The sequence below is a fragment of the Eretmochelys imbricata genome, chromosome 11 (genome assembly GCF_965152235.1).
Source record: "Eretmochelys imbricata isolate rEreImb1 chromosome 11, rEreImb1.hap1, whole genome shotgun sequence".
In the NCBI taxonomy this organism is placed as follows: Eukaryota; Metazoa; Chordata; order Testudines; family Cheloniidae; genus Eretmochelys; species Eretmochelys imbricata.
This window is the reverse complement of record NC_135582.1, coordinates 67,760,322-67,781,504: the sequence shown is the minus strand read 5'-3', so window position 1 is coordinate 67,781,504 and position 21,183 is coordinate 67,760,322. Positions and strand designations below refer to the sequence as shown.

General features: G+C 48.9%; 1 protein-coding gene across 1 annotated transcript in view; it reads right to left on the bottom strand.

The window, feature by feature from the left end:
* SPAG16 (sperm associated antigen 16) overlaps nt 1-21,183 on the bottom strand; it is a 724,599-nt gene that overhangs the window by 230,131 nt on the left and 473,285 nt on the right. The window contains 1 exon segment of the mRNA XM_077830377.1: nt 8,598-8,724. Coding sequence (XP_077686503.1) covers nt 8,598-8,724 — 127 coding nt within the window.

Here is a 21,183-nt window from a genome sequence, read left to right as displayed (position 1 = left end):
TTATTTTGACAATATTGTCATCTACAGCTGGACCTCTAACTATCCCATAAAACAACTCAGAGAGCTCCTACAGGCACTCCAAGAGGCCAAGCTGATAGCTAACCTGGCTAAATGTTGATTAGCCAACCAGGAAGTGAGCTACCTGGGATATACCGTGGGCAGGGGAGGCTTATGCCCATTAGTAGGGAAGGTAAAAGCCTTGGCAGAATGCCCTATCCCTTCTATGAAGAAACAAATATGCTTATTCCTGTGGCTAGTGGGTATTATAGGCAGTTCATACCAACTTTGCCACAATAGCTGCACCCTTAACAGACCTACTAAAACAGGGGTGGGCAAACTATGGCCCGTGGGCTGGATCCAGCCCCTCGTGGCTTTGGATCTGGCCCACAGGATTGCCACCACCGGGGGCTCCGTGCTGCTCCGGGAAGCGGCCACACCATGTCCTTGCAGCCCCTGAGGGTGGAGGTGGGGGTGGAGAGGCAGAGAGCTCCGCACGCTGCTCTTGCCTGTGGGTACCTCCCCCAAAGCTCCCATTGGCCAGGAACGGGTTACCGTGGCCAATGGGAGCTTCGGAGGAGGTACCCACAGGCGAGGGAAACACGCGGAGCCCTCTGCATCCCGCCCCACCCCCAGGGGCCGCGCAGGGATGTGGTGCCGGCCGCTTCCCAGAGTGGCACAGTGCAGGGCCGGAGCTGGGGCAGGCAGGCAGGGAGCCTGCCCTGGCCTCAATGCACGCCACTGCCACCCCAGAGCCGCTCCAGCTAAGCAGTGCCGGGCCAGAGCCTGAACCTCTCCTGCACCCCGCACCTCAACTCCCTGCCCTGAGGCCCCTGCCGCCTCTCGCACCCCTCCTGCACCTCAACCCCCTGACCTGAGCCTCCTCCTGCACTCCACAGCCCTCCTGCACCCTAACCCCCTTCCGTGAGTCCCCTCATATGTCCCACACTCCTCCTCTGCCCCAACCCCTTGCCCTGAGCCCCTTCCTGCATACCGCACCCCCTCCCACACCCCGCACCCCAACCCCCTGCCCCGGCCTTGCAAGCAATTTCCCCACCCAGATGTGGCCTTCAGGCCAAAAAGTTTGCCCACCCCTGTACTAAAAGATACCTCACTCAGGAAGATCTGGCAGACCAAGGCCAGCGACAAAGCCTTCCACCTGTTAAAAAAACAGCTGGTCTAGGAACCCTTTTTATTTCATCCAGACTCTTCAAAACCTTTTATTTTACAAAAGGATGTGACGGACATTGGTCTTGGATGTGTACTATCACAAGAAGTAGAGGGAGAGGAGCATCCCGTCCTATATTTTTGAAGGTAGCTATTTCCCTGAGAAGCCGCCTATTCAGTGATAGAGAGGGAGGCTCTAATGCTAACACTGGCTGATGATGCCTTGAATTGCTACCTGTGGGACCAACCACCCCAGCTAGTGATGGATCACATGTCCCTACGATGGCTACAATCCATGAAGGACCACAACCACCAAGTCATGTGGTGGAATATGTCCCTCAACCATACTGCTTTCAAGTACTGCAGCCAAATGGTAAAGATCATAAAAATGCAGATTTCTTTTCCTGAGATGGGGGTGGTGGTGCGGTGGGGGGCTGTCAACATAAGCAGACCAGTGACTCTGAAATGGAAGGGGACAGTTTCTGATGGGCTTTGCGGGGCCCACACTGAACCAAGTCAGGGAATAGAGCACTACTGGTCTAGGGAATGTCCCATCCCTCAGCAGGTGCAGGACACAATTTAAAAGGATGCTGGTACCCAGGAAAACGGGGAAGGAGCTGCAATGAGGATGATGCTGAGAGCTGTGCCAGGAGTGGCAACAGTTTGTGAGGGCTACTCTAGGATCAGGGACTTGGATTTCCCACCCCCTCTTCTTGGGAGTTGAAAGCTCTAAGAGAGATTGGCTGAACAGTACATGAAGAGATCAAGGAGAGTCTGCTATGCCTGTGATGGTGCCCAAACCTGAGGAGCTCCAGACTGGAACAAAGTGACAGAGGGAAAACAAAATCTGGGATAGCTCAATGACTGGGCTGGGCACTTTGATAAACCCCTAGGGTCGTGGGTCAGGACCCAGTGGAGTGGGAGGGCCTGGGTCCCTCTACCTTGCCACCCTGCTTTTCTGTAATGGCAGAATCTCATGGGGAGCAACTGGAGCACGCGAGGGTGATGAAGCCACAGCCAGGGTCCCCTCTGGGATGACTAGGTCAGCAGAAACTGTAAGGCCACAACCTGAGCACCAGGCCAGCTGGTCATCAGGCCTTCCAGCTATAGGCTCTAAGAAAGTGAGTTAGCATTAATGGGAGTTATTTGATGCTATCAAAGCAGAAGAGTAAGTGTTTTGGACAAGCTCATCCAGTTTTCTTCCTCTTCTCCTGTTATTGATGCCTGCATTATTCATCAAAGACACCACACTACTTCAGAGCTTTCAGCTTTTAACTGTGCTCTTCAGCCCACAAATTAAGTCATTGATAAGGTTTGATGTATAGATTTTGAACACAAGTTTGGCCACTGTTATGCTGAGCTATTTTACCAATGTTTAAGTAATTTTTAACCCAAACAATAAAAATCTGACACGCTTGCTGTCTTCCTATTTGAATTCCAGGGACGTTAGCTTCACAGCAGGATAGAAATGGCATCACCTGTGTTATTATTCTAGCATTCTGCTGCAGAACAGTATGGAAGAATAAAAAGCATGTTTGAAATTGGTAGACTACACTGCAAAATAAGTGACAAAGTCTGAAAGCAATCATGGATAATGACATAAATTGTACTACGCACAACTGAATTACAGTGGTTGCCACTGAAAAGTCAACATTTGCCAACAATAACTACAGAATGATATCTGAGTTACCTAGTATTTCCCTATAGCTAGAATAAAAAATAAGCACAGTATGGCCCTAATTCTGTAAAGAGTTACGCATGTATTTAATTTTACATGAGTATCCCACTGAAGAGAATGGAATTATTCAGATGGGTAATGCTAAGCATATGTGTAAGTTTTTGCAAGATCATACCACAGTGTGTTACTATTAGTAAATGTTAACTTTTTAATGACAACTACTATTACATACCTGTTACAGAATGTGAAATCGCTAGTTACAGAATATGACAATTGTTTTGCCTCAGACAGTAATAAATCAAATATGACTTCACACATATAGACAAATACATGTTCCGATTTTTTGTTTGTTTTGTTTTTATCCAATTTTTTGAAAACTCAGTGTACATGCAGGCTGAGATGACTGAATATTTGGATTTGTGTTTATTTTCTTCAAACAAATTTGACTAGCACTGGAAATTACTCATCAGAATGTGAGAAATACAGATGAATGGCAGCCATCTTATCTTGGACAGAACTAACCATGCAGGTGAACTGTGCTTTAGGGGATTGTGAGTCTCTCACGTTCCGTACATTTAACATTCGATACACATTGCAATTCCCACAAAGAGAAGATGTTTACTCTGATGTGACAGCATAACAATATTCTGCTGAAAAGCCAGAATGCTTGTATTTCTATGAAACTGGCAAAAAGAAAGAAAAAAGTTCAGCACCTTTGCTTGACATGAAAATCTTCAGCTTTACTGCCAATAGATTCCACCACTGAATTGTGCCCACACTTGTAATCCAGTGGGAATTTGGCCCAGTGTTAGGATGCTTCCAATTCAAACTTAACAACAGCTTGTGTTTCCTTCCAAAACATTTGGAAAGTTCCACGATCATCTAAATCTTATTTACCCTTTCATAATCTTATTTCCCTGAAAACGACATACTACTTATTTAATGAAAGCATCATGGATATTTCTTCAACCTGTTGAAACAAACCATGCATGCTATCAGAAAAAAAAAAACATGCACATTTAATTCATTTCCAAACTCTGCAAGATGTTTTATAGGTTCAGCTTTGTGATTATAAAGATTTATTTTCCATTCTCCTCCAAAATTCAAAGCTGATGTGTCCATTTGACTTAGACAGAACTGACGTGCTGTTCTTTGCATCCATTATGTTTTATAATAGAGAGTTGACTTAGGCTAATGATTTAAGAGCAGGATATGATTAATAATGTGAATAGAAGCTTTAAACCCAACTAATAGGAAAATAAACCAGTGTATAATTTTCATGTTTCATTAAAGAACATCTTTAGTTGTATGCCTTAATACTAATTGATCCCAGAGAGGTGGGGAAATGCATTGTTCCAGTCTGACTAATGTGACTAAACTGCTTTTCGTGTTTCTGGAAGAGACCATTAGTATAACCTGATCATTCAGTATTTGAGAAAGAAACAAGGTGTTCATGATGAATGAGTCACTTAGGTGCTATCCAAATATGAGCAATTTATTTGAGATTTGCAAGATATCCCAAGGGACACAAGTAGAATAAACATGAAAACAATTTTAAACAGATACTATGTTTTGGACAAAGAACTTTTTTACAGTAGAAAGCTATCCATTCTTGAAAACCAGTGCAGGTGAACGAATACTGAAAAGGGTTTAATTCCAAGTTTAGTAAAGGGCAAACCATGGTAAGCACTGTATCAGAAACTGACTACTTTTTATAGTCATAGAACTGGAACAGACCTCAAGAGATCTTCTAGTCCAGTCCCCTGCACTGAAGGCAGGACTAAGTATTATCTAGACCATTCCTGACAGGTGTTTGTCCAACCTGCTCTTAAAAATCTCCAATCTCCAGAGATTCCACAACCTCCCTGGGCAATTTATTCCAGTGCTTAAGCACCCTGACAGTTAGGAAGTTTTTCTTAATGTCCAAACTAAACTGCCCTTGCTGCAATTTAAGCCCATTGCTTCTTGTCCTATCCTCAGAGGTTAGGAAGAACAATTTTTCTCTCTCTCCTCCTTGTAACAACCTTTTATGAACTTGAAAACTGTTATCATAGAATATCAATGTTGGAAGGGACCTCAGGAGGTCATCTAGTCCAACCCCCTGCTCAAAGCAGGACCGATCCCCAATTAAATCATCCCAGCCAGGGCTTTGTCAAACCTGACCTTAAAAACCTCAAAGGAAGGAGATTCCACCACCTCCCTAGGTAACCCATTCCAGTGTTTCACCACCCTCCTAGTGAAAAAGTTTTTCCTAATATCCCACCTAAATCTCCCCCACTGCAACTTGAGACCATTACTCCTTGTTCTGTCATCTGCTACCACTGAGAACAGTCTAGAGCCATCCACTTTGGAACCGCCTTTCAGGTAGTTGAAAGCAGCTATCAAATCCCCCCTCATTCTTCTCTTCCGTAGACTAAACATCCCCAGTTCCCTCAGCCTCTCCTCATAAGTCATGTGTTCCAGTCCCCTAATCATTTTTGTTGCCCTCTGCTAGACTCTTTCCAATTTTTCCACATCCTTTTTGTAGTGTGGGGCCCAAAACTTGACACAGTACTCCAGATGAGGCCTCACCAATGTCGAATAGAGGGGAACGATCACATCCCTCGATCTGCTGGCAATGCCCCTACTTATACGTCCCAAAATGCCATTGGCCTTCTTGGCAACAAGAGCACACTGTTGACTCATATCCAGCTTCTCGTCCACTGTAACCCCTAGGTCCTTTTCTGCTGAACTGCTGCCGAGTCATTCGGTCCCTAGTCTGTAGCGGTGCATGGGATACTTCTATCCTAAGTGCAGGACTCTGCACTTGTCCTTGTTGAACCTCATCAGATTTCTTTTGGCCCAATCCTCCAATTTGTCTAGGTCCCTCTGTATCCTATCCCTATTCTCCAGCGTATCTACCTCTCCTGCCAGTTTAGTGTCATTTGCAAACTTGCTGAGGGTGCAATCCACACCATCCTCCAGATCATTTATGAAGATATTGAACAAAACCGGCCCCAGGACCGACCCTTGGGGCACTCCACTTGATACCGGCTGCCAACTAGACATGGAGCCATTGATCACTACCCGTTGAGCCCGACAATCTAGCCAGCTTTCTATCCACCTTATAGTTATCATGTCCCCCCTCAGTCTTCTCTTCTCCCGACTAAACAAACCCAGGTTTTTTTCAATTTTCTGTCATAGGTCATGTTTTCTAGACCTTTAATAATTTTTGCTGCTCTTTTCTGGACATTCTCCAGTTTGTCCCCATCTTTCCTGAAATGTGGTGCCCAGAATACAATACTCCAGTTGAGGCCTAATCAGTCCGGAGTAGAATGGAAGAATTACTTCTTGTGTCTTGCTTACAACACTCCTACTAATGCAGCCAAGAATGTTTGCTTTTTTTGCAACAGTGTTACACTTTTCCCTCATATTTAGCTTGTGATTCACTTTGACCCCCAGATTCCTTTCTGCAGTACTCCATCCTAGGCAGTCATTTCCCATTTTGTATGTGTGCAACTGATTGTTTCTTCCTAAATGGAGTACTTTGCATTTGTTCTTATTGAATTTCATCCTATTTACTTTAGACCATTTCTCCAGTTTGTCCAGATCATTTTAAATTACAGTCCTATCCTCCCAAGCACTTGCAACCCCTCCCAGCTACATATTGTCAGCAATCTTTACATGTGTACTTTCTATGCCATTAGCTAAATCTTGAAGATATTGAACAGAACTGGACCCAGAATTGGTCCCTGTGGGACCCCACTTGATATGCCCTTCCAGCTTGACTGTGAACTACTGATAACTACTCTCTGGGAATGGTTTTCCAATCAGTTATGCACCCATCTTATAGTAGCTACATCTAGATAATATTTCCCTAGTTTGTTTATGAGACAGTCATGTGGGAAAGTATCAAAAGCCTTATTAAAGTCAAGATATACCACATCTACTGCTTCCCCCCATCCACAAGGATTGTTACCCTGTCAAAGAAAGCTATTAGGTTGGTTTGACACGATTTGTTCTTGACAAATCCATGCTGTTACTTATCACCTTCTTATCTTCTAGGTGTCTGCAAATTGATTGCTTAATTATTTGCTCCATTAACTTTCTGGGCACTGAAGTTAAGCTGACTGGTCTGTAATTTCCTAGATTGTCCCTATTCCCATTTTGTTCAAGAACAAATAAGTGTCCTGATCCTCATTTTGTTAGTGAAAAAAGCAATATTGGTGAGATTTCGGTGATAATGTGTTCAGCATTAAGTTATGGTAAAAAAAGGTATTTTAATATAAATAAAGTTCTTTTTTCCAATTAAGTTTTAAGTTTTATTTTTGTATTTCAATATTCACTCTCTTTTTGAATTGTTCATTCTTCTAACAAACTTCCTCAGAAACTATCTTCCATATATAAGAACAATGAGTCTTGACTGACTTCATTTTAACTTGTCGTGCTTAATGTTCATGATTCTTATTAAAGGACCTTTTATCCTGTCTGTTTCTATGATCCATAAATAGAAAGTGGCTAATTAACTTCAGAGTATTCCACTGTCCCCTTCACGAGAACTTCTCTCTCACATCTAATATTTGCATAACTATTACAGCAATGACTTTTTCTCCCTTCTTCGCATAGTTCTCCCCCACTTACTTTTATAATTACTTTTCATAACAACATGATCTTCCATATTCTGTGTATATTCGATATTTTGGTTGCTTTATGCTGCTAGAGTAGTGCAAAGGGGCCATAATACCAGTTCAACAGGCTAGTTGAGAATTCCCACAGTGTAGGAGGAATACCATGGTGATAGATGTTCTCTCTGCTTTTTGGCCCAATCCTTTCAGTATTACCATGGAAGATGGAAATCTGTCCCTCTTATTTTATTCCTAAGTGAACTTTTATTATTACATTCTTTATCAATTAGGATTAGATATTTAAATTGTGGTGTTGATTGAAAGCAACAGAGATCAAGAGGTTGTAATGTACCAAGCATCATGCATCATTCTGTACTGTATACACTGTGTGAATGCCTATCATTCCAGGCGTTTATTCACATAGGAAAAAGTGAGGCTAGGGAACAATGAGATGGAGAGATGTATATTTTCAGCCAGTACCCACAGTGATATATTCCCTTTCTTAAGAGAATGACCCATAACTCATGAGAGGTCAGCAGTGAATTATGAAGGCCATTCCCTCAAAAAGAAAACATATTAGACCTAGACACTATTGTGTCCTCTATTCCTCCTCACCCCCCAACCATTTTTCACTGCTAAATTTTCTTTATAAATAATTTAAAGTCAATTTTAATGCTTATGAAAGGTACCATACAGAGCTCACTGACAACTGTTCTATTTGCAGAATAAATACACCATCGCTGTAGCAGGGCAGTCTTCCACACACTGCCTTACCATTGTTTTCAACTCCATTCTGCAGGGGGCAGTTATAAGGCTGGGATTCATCCCTCAGCCTTTCTGCTAAGAATGCCAATAAGGACAACAATTAACGCTAACAGTGATGTTGATATCTGCGTATTAGCAAATGTACTTAGATGAACAACGCATTTCAGAGGTCCCCCAAAGAGCTGTTACATGGTGATAACTTTTTGGTCAGTATATAATACCTGAAGATGAAAGGCTCTGTGTTCTACTACCAAGTCCCCTGACAACACACTTGTTGATTTTCTGCACCAGCTTTCACTCTTCTTTTCATTAATCAACCATTGTATTTGCACAGTGCCACTAACTTCCGTATATTCGGAAAGAGTCCAAAACCACATATTACTCACTGTTCTGGCATCCCAGAGAGATAGGGTCTTGTCTGCAGAGCTGGTGAGAATGGTGTTGGAGAATGGAAGAAACTCTATACTATTGACCGAATCCTTATGTCCACGCAAGGTGTATCTGCATCTCTCACTATAAAAGAAAACAATGACAGAAATATAACTCTTGCCATTAAAGAGAATCAGCAGTCTAGAAGACAATGGCAGTAAAAGAGAATCCGATTTCAAATGGAGTTAATTGTCTCAGTTACTATTTTCAGAGAAGTTAGTACACAGGGGAAAGTTTATTGCATAGGCTAAAACAACCATCATCAAAAGGTTCCCTATGCTTTCTGTAGAGTTATTTGAACTTTTGAAAGGTTGAGCAGTACCCACTGCATTGGAGAGAAAAAGAATAAAGATCAAAAGACAGTGCAATAAGTTACCACCTTACTAATATTCCAGAGATCATTTATACAAACTATGGCTAGACAATGACAAAAGGTTAAAACACTAGGCATGTTGAGACTTGAGAAAAGAAGACTGAGGGGAAACTGATAACCATCGTCATATATGTTAATGGCTGTTGTAAAGAGGACTGTGATACAGCATGGCCAGAGGGCAGCAGGAGAGTGGTTTTATTTTTTTGAAGCAAAAAAAGGCGTTTTTATTTGCATAACACACTTACAAAACAAAAACAACAGCATATGCAATGTGTAACACAGCAACCAATCACAATTGTTTTCTCATTAGCTTCAGGGGAGGGAAGTGTTCAAGCTTGCCTGGGCCCAGAGCGGGGGGCTTCCTCGACTCTCTTGGTCTTCCACCCTTCCGAGTTACCTGGTGGCCCAGAGCAAGGGGGCTTCATTGACTCTCAAGGTCTGCCACCCCCTCGAGTTACCTGGCGCCACGCCCAGTGTCACCAACAATTTCCTCCTCTGAAAGTATCCAACAAGAGGGGCAGGCTGTGGGGTGGACAATCTGGGGGGAGGCACGTGCACCCATGTGTGAAAGGACCCCTCTAAGGTGGTGGTGTCCGCAGCAGCAATGGCTGGGGCTGGGGTCCCTTACTCTTTCCCCCAATCAAAGGGTCAAACAAAGGGAACCGGACAAGGACACCAAGCAGAGAACCTCGGACAGCGCCCACCACTCCTCAAAAGCATCAAGGGAGTCGGTGGACGCCGCCCAGAGGAACTCCGCCCGGATACGTGAATGGACCGAGGATCGGAAAACGGCTCCACAGTCACAGGAAACTCCATCGGCCAACCTCCTCTCTCTGGTTTTATAGATGTCCGTTTTAGCCAGGGCCAGGAGGAGGTTAACCAGGAGATCCTGTGACTTTGTGAGGCCATGGATGGGGAGTGCATAAATAAAAAGGTGAGGGGAAAAGTGCAACTAAAAATGTAATAGGAGATTTGTGAGGAGCCGGAACAGGGGCTGCAGCCTGGCGCACTCCAAATATACGTGCACCAGGGTTTCCCTCACACCGCAAAAGGGACAAGCATCTGGGATGGGGTTGAAACCCGCCAAGTACGTGCCCGTGCTCACAGCTCCGTGAAGGAGCCGCCAACTGATGTCCCCGATGGGCCTCGGAACCAAGGTGGAATATAGGCTGGCCCACTGGGGCTGCTCACCCTCCAAAGGTGGCAGAAGGTCTCGCCACTTTGTGTTGGAGCGGGACACTAGGGTGAGGGCGTGAAGGGTATGGAGCATGAGTGTGTATAGATGTTTCCTTGGCACAGTTTGGAAGCATACCAGCTGCAGTTCATGCAGCCAGCTCGCAGTAAAGGGGTGAGGGGGTTGATTGGGTCTGCGGGGCAGGGGTCCAATTAAAAGGTTCGGCTGGCCTGGGGTAGAGAGTGGGCAGGGCATGCCTTCGAGCAGGACCCGGTCAAGGTAAGCTCAAGCAGCGGGCAGCAAAGCGGCCTTCACCTCCTGAAGTATGCGCCGGGGGGTGCGAGGTCTGGAGAGCCCCATTCGCCAAGCGAGTGTCAGGGGATCCAGCCAGTCTCCCTGGTTGTAGTCCAGGAGGTCTCCGACTCTCGTGACTTCCGCCAGGATTAAGCTCTGGCACACCAAGCGGGACTCCGCCACCTGCACACGGAGCTGGGGGTTGTGTAGCAGAGGCTCCGTGAGGAGATCTGCCCCCGCAGTGGCCGCCACGGACCTGGTCGTTAAAAACAGTTTCCAAGTCCGGAGAAGGTCCTGGTAGAAGACCGGCAGCCCAGAGAGGTCTCGCGGAAGACCTCCCGGACGGAGATAAAAGAGCTGCCGGTCATATCGGAGCCCTCGGATAGGGTACAGCATGGTGTGCACCAGTATGCTCCACGCCGAACTGCCTGCACCATAAAGGAGCCTCTGTAGGGTCTGGAGGCGGAAGATGCGGACCTGAGTGTGCAGACACTTCAGGCTCTGTCCTCCTTCCTTCAGGGGTAGATGAAGAACCCCTGCAGGGGCCCAGTGCATTCCTGACCAAAAGAACCCCAGAATCGATGTCTGGAGGTTGGTCAGGAAACCCAGGGCCAGGACCAGGGTGTTGAGCCGGTACCAGAGCATGGACAGGACTAGCTGATTAAGCACCAGTGCTCTCCCTCGGAGGGAGAGACATTGGAGTAGTCCCATTCATTTCCGGAGCTGCTCTAACACCCCGCCCTCTAAATTTTCCCAGTTCTCCAGCAGAGAGGGATGCGTGGCAGAAAGGTAAACGCCGAGGTAGAGCAGCGGACTCGCGCTCCACCGGATGGTCTGATGCACGGGTGGGAGGGAGCTCGCCTGCCACCAGTCTCCTACCGCCAAGCCAGAGCTCTTGACTTAGTTGACCCAGGCGGAGGAGGCTGCTGAATAGATGGCCTGGCAAGCCTCCGCCCGCGCCAAGTTGCCCAGGTCCTGGACCACAAGGAGCACGTCATCAGCGTACGCCGACAGGACCAGCCGCAGCTCCGGCTCCCGCAGCACCAACCCTGTCAACCTCCTGCGGAGGAGACAGAGGAAGGGCTCGATCGCCAGAGCGTACAGCTGGCCCGAGAGGGGGTACCCCTGCCGTACTCCTTGCCCAAAGCTGACTGGTTCGGTCAGGGTCCAGTTGAGCTTAACCAGACACTCTGCGGAAGCGTACAGCACCCGGAGAAAACCCAGAAACTGGGTTCCGAAGCCAAACGCCCGCAGGGTGCCCAGGAGGTACCCGTGGTCCACCCTGTCGAATGCCTTCTCCTGATCTAGGGACAGAAGGGTGAACGACAGATCGTCTCTACACCCGAGTTCCAAGAGGTCCCGAACCAGAAATAGGTTATTAAAGATGCTGCGGTTCAGGACGGTGTAGGTCTGGTCTGGGTGGATCACGTCCACCAGCATGGACCCTAGCCGCATAGAGATTGCTTTCGCTACGATTTTGTAGTCCATACTGAGGAGCGAGACGGGACGCCAATTTCGTAAATTGCAGAGGTCCCCCTTCTTCGGCAATAAGATGAGCACAGCTCGCTTGCACGAAAGAGGGAGGACCCCGCTCTGCAGAAACTCAGCCCAGACGGTGACTAGGTCTGGGCCGAGGACATCCCAAAACACGCGGTAGAACTCCATGGTCAGCCCGTCCATGCCTGGAGACTTATTAGTGGGCATACGATGGAGAGCTTCCGAGAACTCGGACAGAGTGAGAGGAACTCTAGCCTGCCTCGGTCGCTTGCGCTGACCGTAGGGAGCTCCTCCCAGAGCACTCTGCAAGTGCTAGGGTCGGTCGGATCCGGGGAGAAAAGACTTGAGTAGAAGGCTCGGGCCCTCCTGCACATCTCCGCCGGTTCCGTGAGGGGGGCACTGTCTTTTGCCTGGAGGCAGGTGACGTTTTTCTTGGCCCCCCTCGTTTTCTCCAGGGCATAGAAGAAGCGGGAGCCGCGATCCATCTCCCAAAGGAGGCGGATGCGGGATCGAACAAAGGCGCCCTGGGCCCGATGGTCCTTGAGGGTCCGGAGCTCCTCCCGCTTCTCCTGGCACACTCCGCAGAGGAGCAGGTCCTCGGGGCTGGCGGCCAGATGCCTCTCCAGCTCTAAGACCTCCCGTTCCAACTGCTCTATCGCCGCATTTCTCTGTCGGCTGGTGCCCCGGGTGTAGTCGTGGCAGAAAAGCCGGGCGCGCACCTTCCCCAGGTCCCACTATCGCTGCGCCGAGGGAAAGGCACGCCGCTGCCCTCGCCAGGCCAGCCAGAATTCCCGGAAGGACGTCATGAAGCCCTCATCCTCCAACAGGCTGTTGTTAAAATGCCAATAGGCCAGCCCTGGCCTCTCCGCACAGAGGGAGGCTGTCACAGTGGCTAGGTGATGGTCAGAAAATGGGGCCGGCCGAATGCTGGAGGAGTGGGCTTGTGAGAGATGGAAGCGTGATAAATAAATGTGGTCCAACCGGGAGTGGCTTGACCGATGGGCCTCCACCCGGACAAAGGTGAACATGGAAGTGTCATCCGGGTGGTGGTCACGCCAGATGTCCACTAGGAAGTGATGTTCGATTACCTCCTGGAGGGTGTCCGCGGTGGCCGGGCTCTGCTCGGTCCCTGAGTGGTCCCGCTCCTCGAGGGTGGTATTAAAATCCCATCCCAGTACCAGGCACTCATGAGAATCTAAGGTGCCGAGGAAGGCAGATGCCTGCTGATAGAACTGCAGCCGCTCTGGGCCCGATGTCGGGGCATAGACATTAACGAGGTTAACCACGAGCCCCTCTATACGGACCCGGAGATGCAGCAGCTGACCCGGCACAGCTTCGGCGACCCCTAGCACCTCGGGCCGTAGGTCAGGGGAGAACAGGGTCGCCACTCCAGCCTGTCGAACCGTGGAATGGCTAAAGTAGACCCTGTCCCCCCACTCCAGCCGCCAACTGTCTTCGGCGGTCGGATCCGTATGGATCTCCTGCAGGAAAACCACAGAGCACCCTCCCTCCCAAAGGAAGGAGAGCACCTGGGACCTGCGGAGAGCCATCCTACAACCCCGGGTGTTCAACGTTGCGATGGTGAGAGGTGTCATGGGGAGGGCCGGGGAGGATCCTCACTGGCAGGGACGCTTGCATCCCCCAGCGGGCCACGCAACAGTCCTTGACCCATCCTGTAGGTGAGTAATTGTTCACGGAAGACGCGGACCCGCCAGTAGGTCCCTTTACCTTCCCCCATGAGGGCCCTTGTGGCCCGGAGGATTCGAGAAAAGTCCCCCCATCGCTGGAGAGCAAGCTGTACCTTGTTGCGGGAGCCACGGACATCCTCTAAAATCTTCTGCAGCTCTCCTCGCAGCTCATGGGGGATGGGGTTACGGTTTCCCGGTTGTTCCCCGGAGGGGCCCTTGGTGCAGCCCCATGGCCCACTAAAACGGGCAAGCAGGGTGCGGACCCCCGACGGGGTACCTGATGGGATGGAGCTTCTAGGCCCACCTCAAGCCCTGGGGTGATAGGGGGCAGTGGAGGGAAAATAGCAGCCCCTAATGGGTCCGGGCAGGAGAACGCAAAGGACGCTCCCTGGGGTCATCAGTTGGAAAAGGGAAGGAGACAGCCCCGGGGGTGGCGATAACATCGCAGGAGGTAAACTGGATAGGGGTAGGGGCAGGGGCAGGGGCAGAGGTGAGGTTCTGGGTTTTGGGAGGTAAGCAGCTGGATGGTGGCGCCTCCCGATCAGGCTTGAGGGTTAAGGGGGTGGGGAGGGACCTCTCAGTAACACCAGGCACGGGCTCTATGGTGGATTTAGCTGCCACAGTGTCAGGAGGTGAATTATCTTCTGTAGAGCCCCCGCCTGGGAGGAAAGTCGATTGCTCCGCACCAATGGGGGGTGCCCCTGGCGACTCGTGTCCTGGCCACGTGGCGCTGGCTGTCACCTGAGCAGGTTCGGTGGTCGTCAGCAGGGTGCCATCAGCGGCCGGGTAGATGGAGGAGTCCAGGGGCTCCTCGGAGGTGGGAGCAGAAGCAGCAGTTAGGGGGAGGGAGCATGGGGAAAAGAGGGGTGGAGCGAGGTCGCCCAGATCGAGGTTTGCTGGCAAAAGGTCATCCTCCTCCTGGGCGACCGGGGTCAGATGTAGGGCTTCAATCTCCTTGAACATGGAGGAGAGGACACTTTCCGCCGCCCCGGGGTTCTCCCCTATGGTACCCGCCATGACGGTTGCCTCGGGGTTCACGGGGGCTTCGGGTAGTGTCAGGACAGAAGGAGCTTCCTTGAAGGTTTTGGAGGAGAGGGTCTCCCGTGGAGGGGAGACACTACCTTCCGGTGCTGCCACGTCTTTCCCGGCTGACACCGGTGGATGGGACGCACTCATGGGCAAAGTGGAAGGCTTGGCATCGGTGCCCCCCTTCCTGGTCTTCCGGGGGGCCTCCACTTCGGGTAGATGAGGCGGAGCTTGGGCCTTCCGCTTGCCTCGCTTCCCCTGGACTAGGGCCCAGCCCTCCATGGCATCATCTGGGGGCTGGTTAGCAGGGGTAGTGTCAGGGGCTAAAGGCAATGGCTCAGGGACTTGGGCGGGGGGGGGGAACGGTGGGGCAGCATAAGGGGGGGAGGATTCTCCCTGGGGCAGGCTCTCTCCCATGCCTGGTGGTATCTCTGCCACACCCTCCTCCATAGGCCCCGCCAGATTGTCAGCAGCAAGGGCGGGGCTCTCCCACTCGTCTGAGAGTTGTAGGGGAGGTGTCCCTTGGGCCTGAGCGGGAGTAGTGGTGGTCCGAAGAGGAGGGGGGCAGGTTCGGGCACCGGGCGACCAGGGGCGTTGGCAATGACGGGGCCGATGTCCTGCCAGGTCTCGGGGATCCCAGGTGCCCCTCCTTGCCGGGCTAAGGGGCAGTCCCTCTGGACATGCCCCAAAGCCCGGCAGATGTTGCACCAGGCTTCCCCCATGGAGAAGTACACCCGGTAATGGGCCCCCTGGTGGGGGACTAGGAAGGACCCCTTGAGCACCTCCCCATCACACGCCGCCGACGGCAGTAGAAGCTGCACTTGCCGGCGGAAGGAAAAGATGTGACGGAGCGTGGGGTCCTTGCAGCCCAACGGGACAAAGGAGGGACAGAGGTCAGAACCAGGCGGACGCCCAGGTCCTCTAGCGGCTCTAGGGGGACAAACACCCGCCCCACCGCCAGGCCCCTCTCCACCGCTTCCTGGGCGGCAGCCTCCGATGCTAAGAAGACGACGACCTTCCCGTACATTTTGGAGGCCGCCGCAATGGCCGAGGGCCCCACCACCCTCGCCAACACCCATAGGTAGGTCTCCACATGGGGCGAGGTGGGCACCAGGAGGCATCGGACACCGTGCTTCCTTGTCATGTTGGGAAAGGGGCCCCGGCCGCTATTGATGGTGGCGGAGGTGGTGGGCGGGAGAGATGACGAGGTGGCAGGCGGGGGAGCTACTGCCGCCCGGGCATACGTCCTGGGGGCTGAGGGAGGGACACCCGCAGAGCTGGTGGAGGGGGCAGCTGGGAAGGACGCTGTGGTCGGTGGCGGGGCCGCAGCAGTGGGGGTGGCCCCTGCCATGGAGGGCCTGGTGGTTTTAGCGGGGCCCTTCCCCTTCTTCTTGCCCTGGCCTTTCCCGCTGGCTGGGGGGGCTCCCCTAGAGTCTGGGGAGGCGATGGGCATGGGAGTGGCGGAGGTCACCTCGGTGCCCTCCATTGCCGATGCCCCAGCGGGGGCAGTGGCAGGTGGTTAACAGGAGTTGGGGTCAGGTAAAAAGGGACAAGCTGTGGAATGGACAGTTCGGGGGGCGGGGGGCACATGAACCAATGTACGCTCGTACAGAGAGTCCTGTTTGGTTGGCTGGTGCTTCTGGCCCACATGGTGGAATCAGGGCGAGCATCTGAGTCCAGAGGCAGATATTAAACAGCCAGCAAAGATGGTGGAGGGGGGCAGTGGTGAAGATGGTAGTGTGGGTGTTGGGAGGACACAGATGGATCGGGGGGCAGCTCCATGCCACACCCCCTGTGTCCCTACAAACAAAGTCAAGACACAGTCAAGGCCTCCCCCCACACGAGAGCACTGTTCGAAAGTTACTCAGTCTTAAGGCCCCCTCCACAGCGATTTTTGTAGATTCCCTGGGCGGTGTTCCTCCGGTGGATGGCTTTTTCCCTTTCTTTTCCGAGCTTTCTTTGCAGCTGTAGCATTCCACGGATGCCAGAGCAGATGATAAGAGACTTTCTCAGCCGGATACGGGTCCACAAACAAACAGCAAGCGGCTGGGTCTGGGGGCTGGGTCCCTCCACTCCCTCACTCCAGGGAGCAGGTCAGCAGGCCCCCCCTCTCTCGGCAGCATCGTCCAAGGGTGGGCGGGGGGGGAGGCCAACAGCCAGCTGGCAGCTGACCAGCACTCAAGCAACAGCAGAAAGACAAAACAAAAAAGAGGGGAGAAAGGGGGAGAGCGTCTGGCCCGGTCAGGGGGGAAGCTGAAAGCAGGGGCAAAAAGCGAGGAAAGCCCAGGCCAGAGGGCAGCAGGAGAGTGCTAAAAGGGAGCCTTCTTCCCTGTAGAGGGAAGAAAGTTTGCTATAGATTAATTAAAGCACCTGAAGCCAATTAGACCACCTGAAGCCAGTCACCTGATAAGCCCCGCCCCCCTCCCGCTTCAATCAGACAAGGAAAGGAGTTGAAGCAGAGTGGATTGGTGTTGGAGCAGAGAGCCGTTTGGAGGAGTTGAAGCAGAGTGGATTGGTGTTGGAGCCGAGAGCAGTTTGGAGGGAAGCAGTGGAGAGTTTGGAAAAGTGCTGCGGTGGGCTAAGACGACCAAGACCCAAGATAAAGGGACACCTGGTTTGTGCAGAGGGAGGGCAGGAAACCCCACAAGCTGAAGGGCAGGAGAGGGAAGTAGCCCAGTTTACCGCTATACCTAGGGCCCCTGGGCTGGGACCTGGAGTAGAGGGCAGGCCCAGGTCCCTCTCTCTGCACTCCCCTCCTTTAGGACACTAGTGGGGTAGTTAATACTCCAGTTCAGGGATGAGAAACGGTGCCCTGAACCCTCCCCAAGAAGAGAAAGCACAAGACCCATCAAAGTAGTGCCAGCAATTTTCCACAAGGACTATGATCAATTGTTCTCCATGTCCACTAAAGGAAGGACAACTGATAATGAACTTAATCTGCAGCAAGAAAGATTTTAGGTTAGATATTAGGAAAAACTTTCTGGCTATCAGGATAGTTAAGCTCTGGAACAGACTTCCAAGGGAGGTTGTGGAATCCCCATCACTGGAAGTTTTTAAGAACAGGTTGGACAAACACCTGTCAGGGGGTAGTCTAGCTTTACTTGGTCCTGCCTCAGCACAGGGGACAGGACTCAACGATCTCTTGAGGTCCCTTCCAGCCCTAAATTTCTATGATTCTGTGAAATAAGTGTCTCAGTTCAGAAGTGCAAGGCCTGTTCAAAATACTGACTTTATTTTATTTTTTTATTTACTTTGCTTTATCAATGATTGACATTTGGATTGGTGATGGTCAGGAGAATGGCCTGGGAAGGGGATATTAGAATTGTAAGCATAGATGAGGCCAAACCAAAAACATTTAACCAACTCTTCTCTGCTCTGGAATTTTTCCAGCACCCTTGCTTCTGGAACAGTTTGGATGGGGAGGATAATGAGTTTATGAAAACCCAAAAGCACAATTCCTTTTTGCCCACATTGAGTTGTTGCATCCTTACTTGCTTGTCAAGCCAGTTTCCAATTTTTTGTTACTATGTAAGATTTCAAAAGGATTAACTTACACCGCCAAAACCCCCCACAGAATTTTACAATTAGTAATGAGATCAATTCTGTCCTGTATGTCCTCCTAGTGCCTCAAATAAAGAGGGGCAGATAAATTAGCAAACAAACAGAAAGCAGCAACCCACACTGCCCACTATAATTTGCAGTGTTAGTTCAGTATTTTATTCATTGCACATTTGGTTTGATAGCTAAAAACACACCAGTTCTGAGATGGCCACTGAATACATTGGGCTGGCAAATTAGATTACTGCGGGGGCTCAACTGGAAAAGACCAAATTTCTTACAGTATTCTCTTTAGGAGGCTGTTAGCAGAGGGAATTAAAGATGTTGTGGTTTTTTTTTCCATTCCTGCATGATGCCAGAAGACTCATAGAGCTGTTGCAGGGTTTTTTGTACTAAAAACGTTGGAGATCAGATGCAGACCACGAGATCTTAAAGAGGCTTGCCAGAGTCTCACACTGATCTGCCAGAGAAAAGCGAGTTCCCAGACTTACTTAAGACTCCTTTCCATTTTCCAGGCTAAAACATATATGTTACTTCACATCTGAAGATCAATATTGTCTTTGAAGAAGGCGTGTAGGTGTGTGTGTGTGTGTGTATCTGCTTCCAAAATGGAAATTTTACCCAGGAAATACATTTCAAATACACTGTATATTGTACATATTATTCTATTATAGATATTACATCACACTATATATTTTTATAGTATTTATAGTACAGTATGTGTTATTTTGTAACAAGAATTCAAGTTAAAGAATCTGTTATTTATATAATACATGTAGCTTCCCGGCTTTTAGAGATTACTGCACAGTTTGTCTGATGTTCATGATTGTTTGATATATATTATTATGTTTTATAATCCCAATGGTCACACTGCTTTAACCATCAGGACAGATATACATACATGCATGTGGGCATATGTACATCTCCGTTTTCAAAAGTGACTAGTGATTTTCAAGTGCCCAATCTGATATGCCTGAAGGGGAACTGATTTTCAGATGGTGGGTACCCAGCACTTTCTCTTAGAGCCATGTAAGGTGTTGACTGGTGATGCTGAATGTCCATCTGGAACTTTTGAAAATTTAGGCCAGTTTATATCTTAATGTAACATTATGTTCCATTAGAAGAAGAAAGAAAAGAGAGAGAGAGAGAGAGCGTGAGCACGCACTTTGGGGGATATACTTCTGTACAGTAGAATAATAAGAGGATTTATATCACACTCTTCCCAAAAAGATAGCTGAAAAATACATCTTATCTGTTTGTGGAAAGGGACAGCATAACAGAGAGGTGGAGAGGGGGAGGAAGAGTATTGTTCATGAGTTCATACGATCTAAAATAGGGGCATCCCAGGCAGACTGGCTGCAAGAACAGACTTGTGAGAGATTAATTAGGTGCCATAGCAGGAAGGTCCCATTCAGAATCTCTGAGCAAGGTGAAAATGGCCTAAAGTGATGGACAATAACAGCAATGGAAGGGAAGGAAATGAGTTGTACATTTCCATCAAGCACATAAACACTTAGGCTTGACACAGCTCTCTCTCTCTCTCTCTCTCTCTCTCTCTCTCTCTGCAACCTCCATACCAATGTGTAGTGATGAGAGAGCTTTCTCACGCTCCAGATTTAATTTACCACTCTGGTAACTGACTGACTGATATTTCTGAGAACCTCTGACTGCTATATAGAACAAACTCATCTTCCTTTCCAGCTGAGATATAATTTAAATGAGACTGCATTTCTTGCATACAAGCTCCCTTCTAGTTGGAAGGGAAAACTTTTATCTAGATGTTCTACTGTGGCAAAGGAAAACTTGGTTAGAAGCAATATACCAGCAATATACCACCAATGACTCTAGCACATTTTGTACACAATGGGCCAGATTCTACACTTTTGACATGGGAGTAAATCCAGAGAAACACCAAAATGCGTTGCTCCAGAGAGAGCCTGATGAGACAAAGAACAGAATCCTTTCTTTGTAAAACAAACACTCATTATAGATGGGCTTAGGTGCTTCAGAAATTTTTCAAAAAGAAAAGGAGTCCTTGTGGCACCTTAGAGACTAACCAATTTAATTGGTTAGTCTCTAAGGTGCCACAAGGACTCCTTTTCTTTTTGCGAATACAGAATAACATGGCTGTTACTCTGAAATCAGAAATTTTTGGGTAGCTCAGAAAATAGAGGAAACCACCTATTCCTAGTAGGTTAGGTATTTGTACCAACCTGACAATTCCCTTAAAGCCTGAGCCACTGGAGTCATAGGAATACATGAGTATCTCAGCTTTCATTTTTTTAAAGTACGTTTTTAGCCCTCATGTTAGCAGAGAACAGAATACAAATGTGACCCCAGTGTACCTTAAAGAACATAAGGCAAATGGAAATAACCCAAAATTTGTTAATTTTTTAAAAAACGTTGATTTGGGGGGAGGTCCTGACTCATGATGATTGAATATTTGGGCTTGGCAATTGTGGTAGTGTTCAAATACCACTTAGTAAAAATTTCTAAGTAGGCAGCTGGAAGCACTTTATTAGCTCTTTGTCTACTTAAACTAAAGAGGACAAACCATCTCCAACACCTTGCTACTTTGTCAGCTATCACCTTACAGACTCAGGGTTGTCAGTTTAAAAGTCTAGCGAGCCATAGACTGTGCGTGCCAGATAATTCCACCACACCTACGTGCAGCCACCATTCTGGATTTGCTGCTCAGAGCAGCAAGTTCCCATGGTCTCTTTTTGAAAATAGCAAAACCCTAGCTGTAGGGTATTAGGTGTAAAGGGATCAGCTGATTATGTTCACGCTAATTAATCCACGCAGGCTGGCAACTGAAGGTGTGTCCCTCTTAAAACCAGAATCAACTGCACCAGATTTTTAAATTAAAGAAATGATAAAAAAAAAAGGAATAATTAATCTTAAAATGGGGCCTTGTATAGTAAGTTACAATT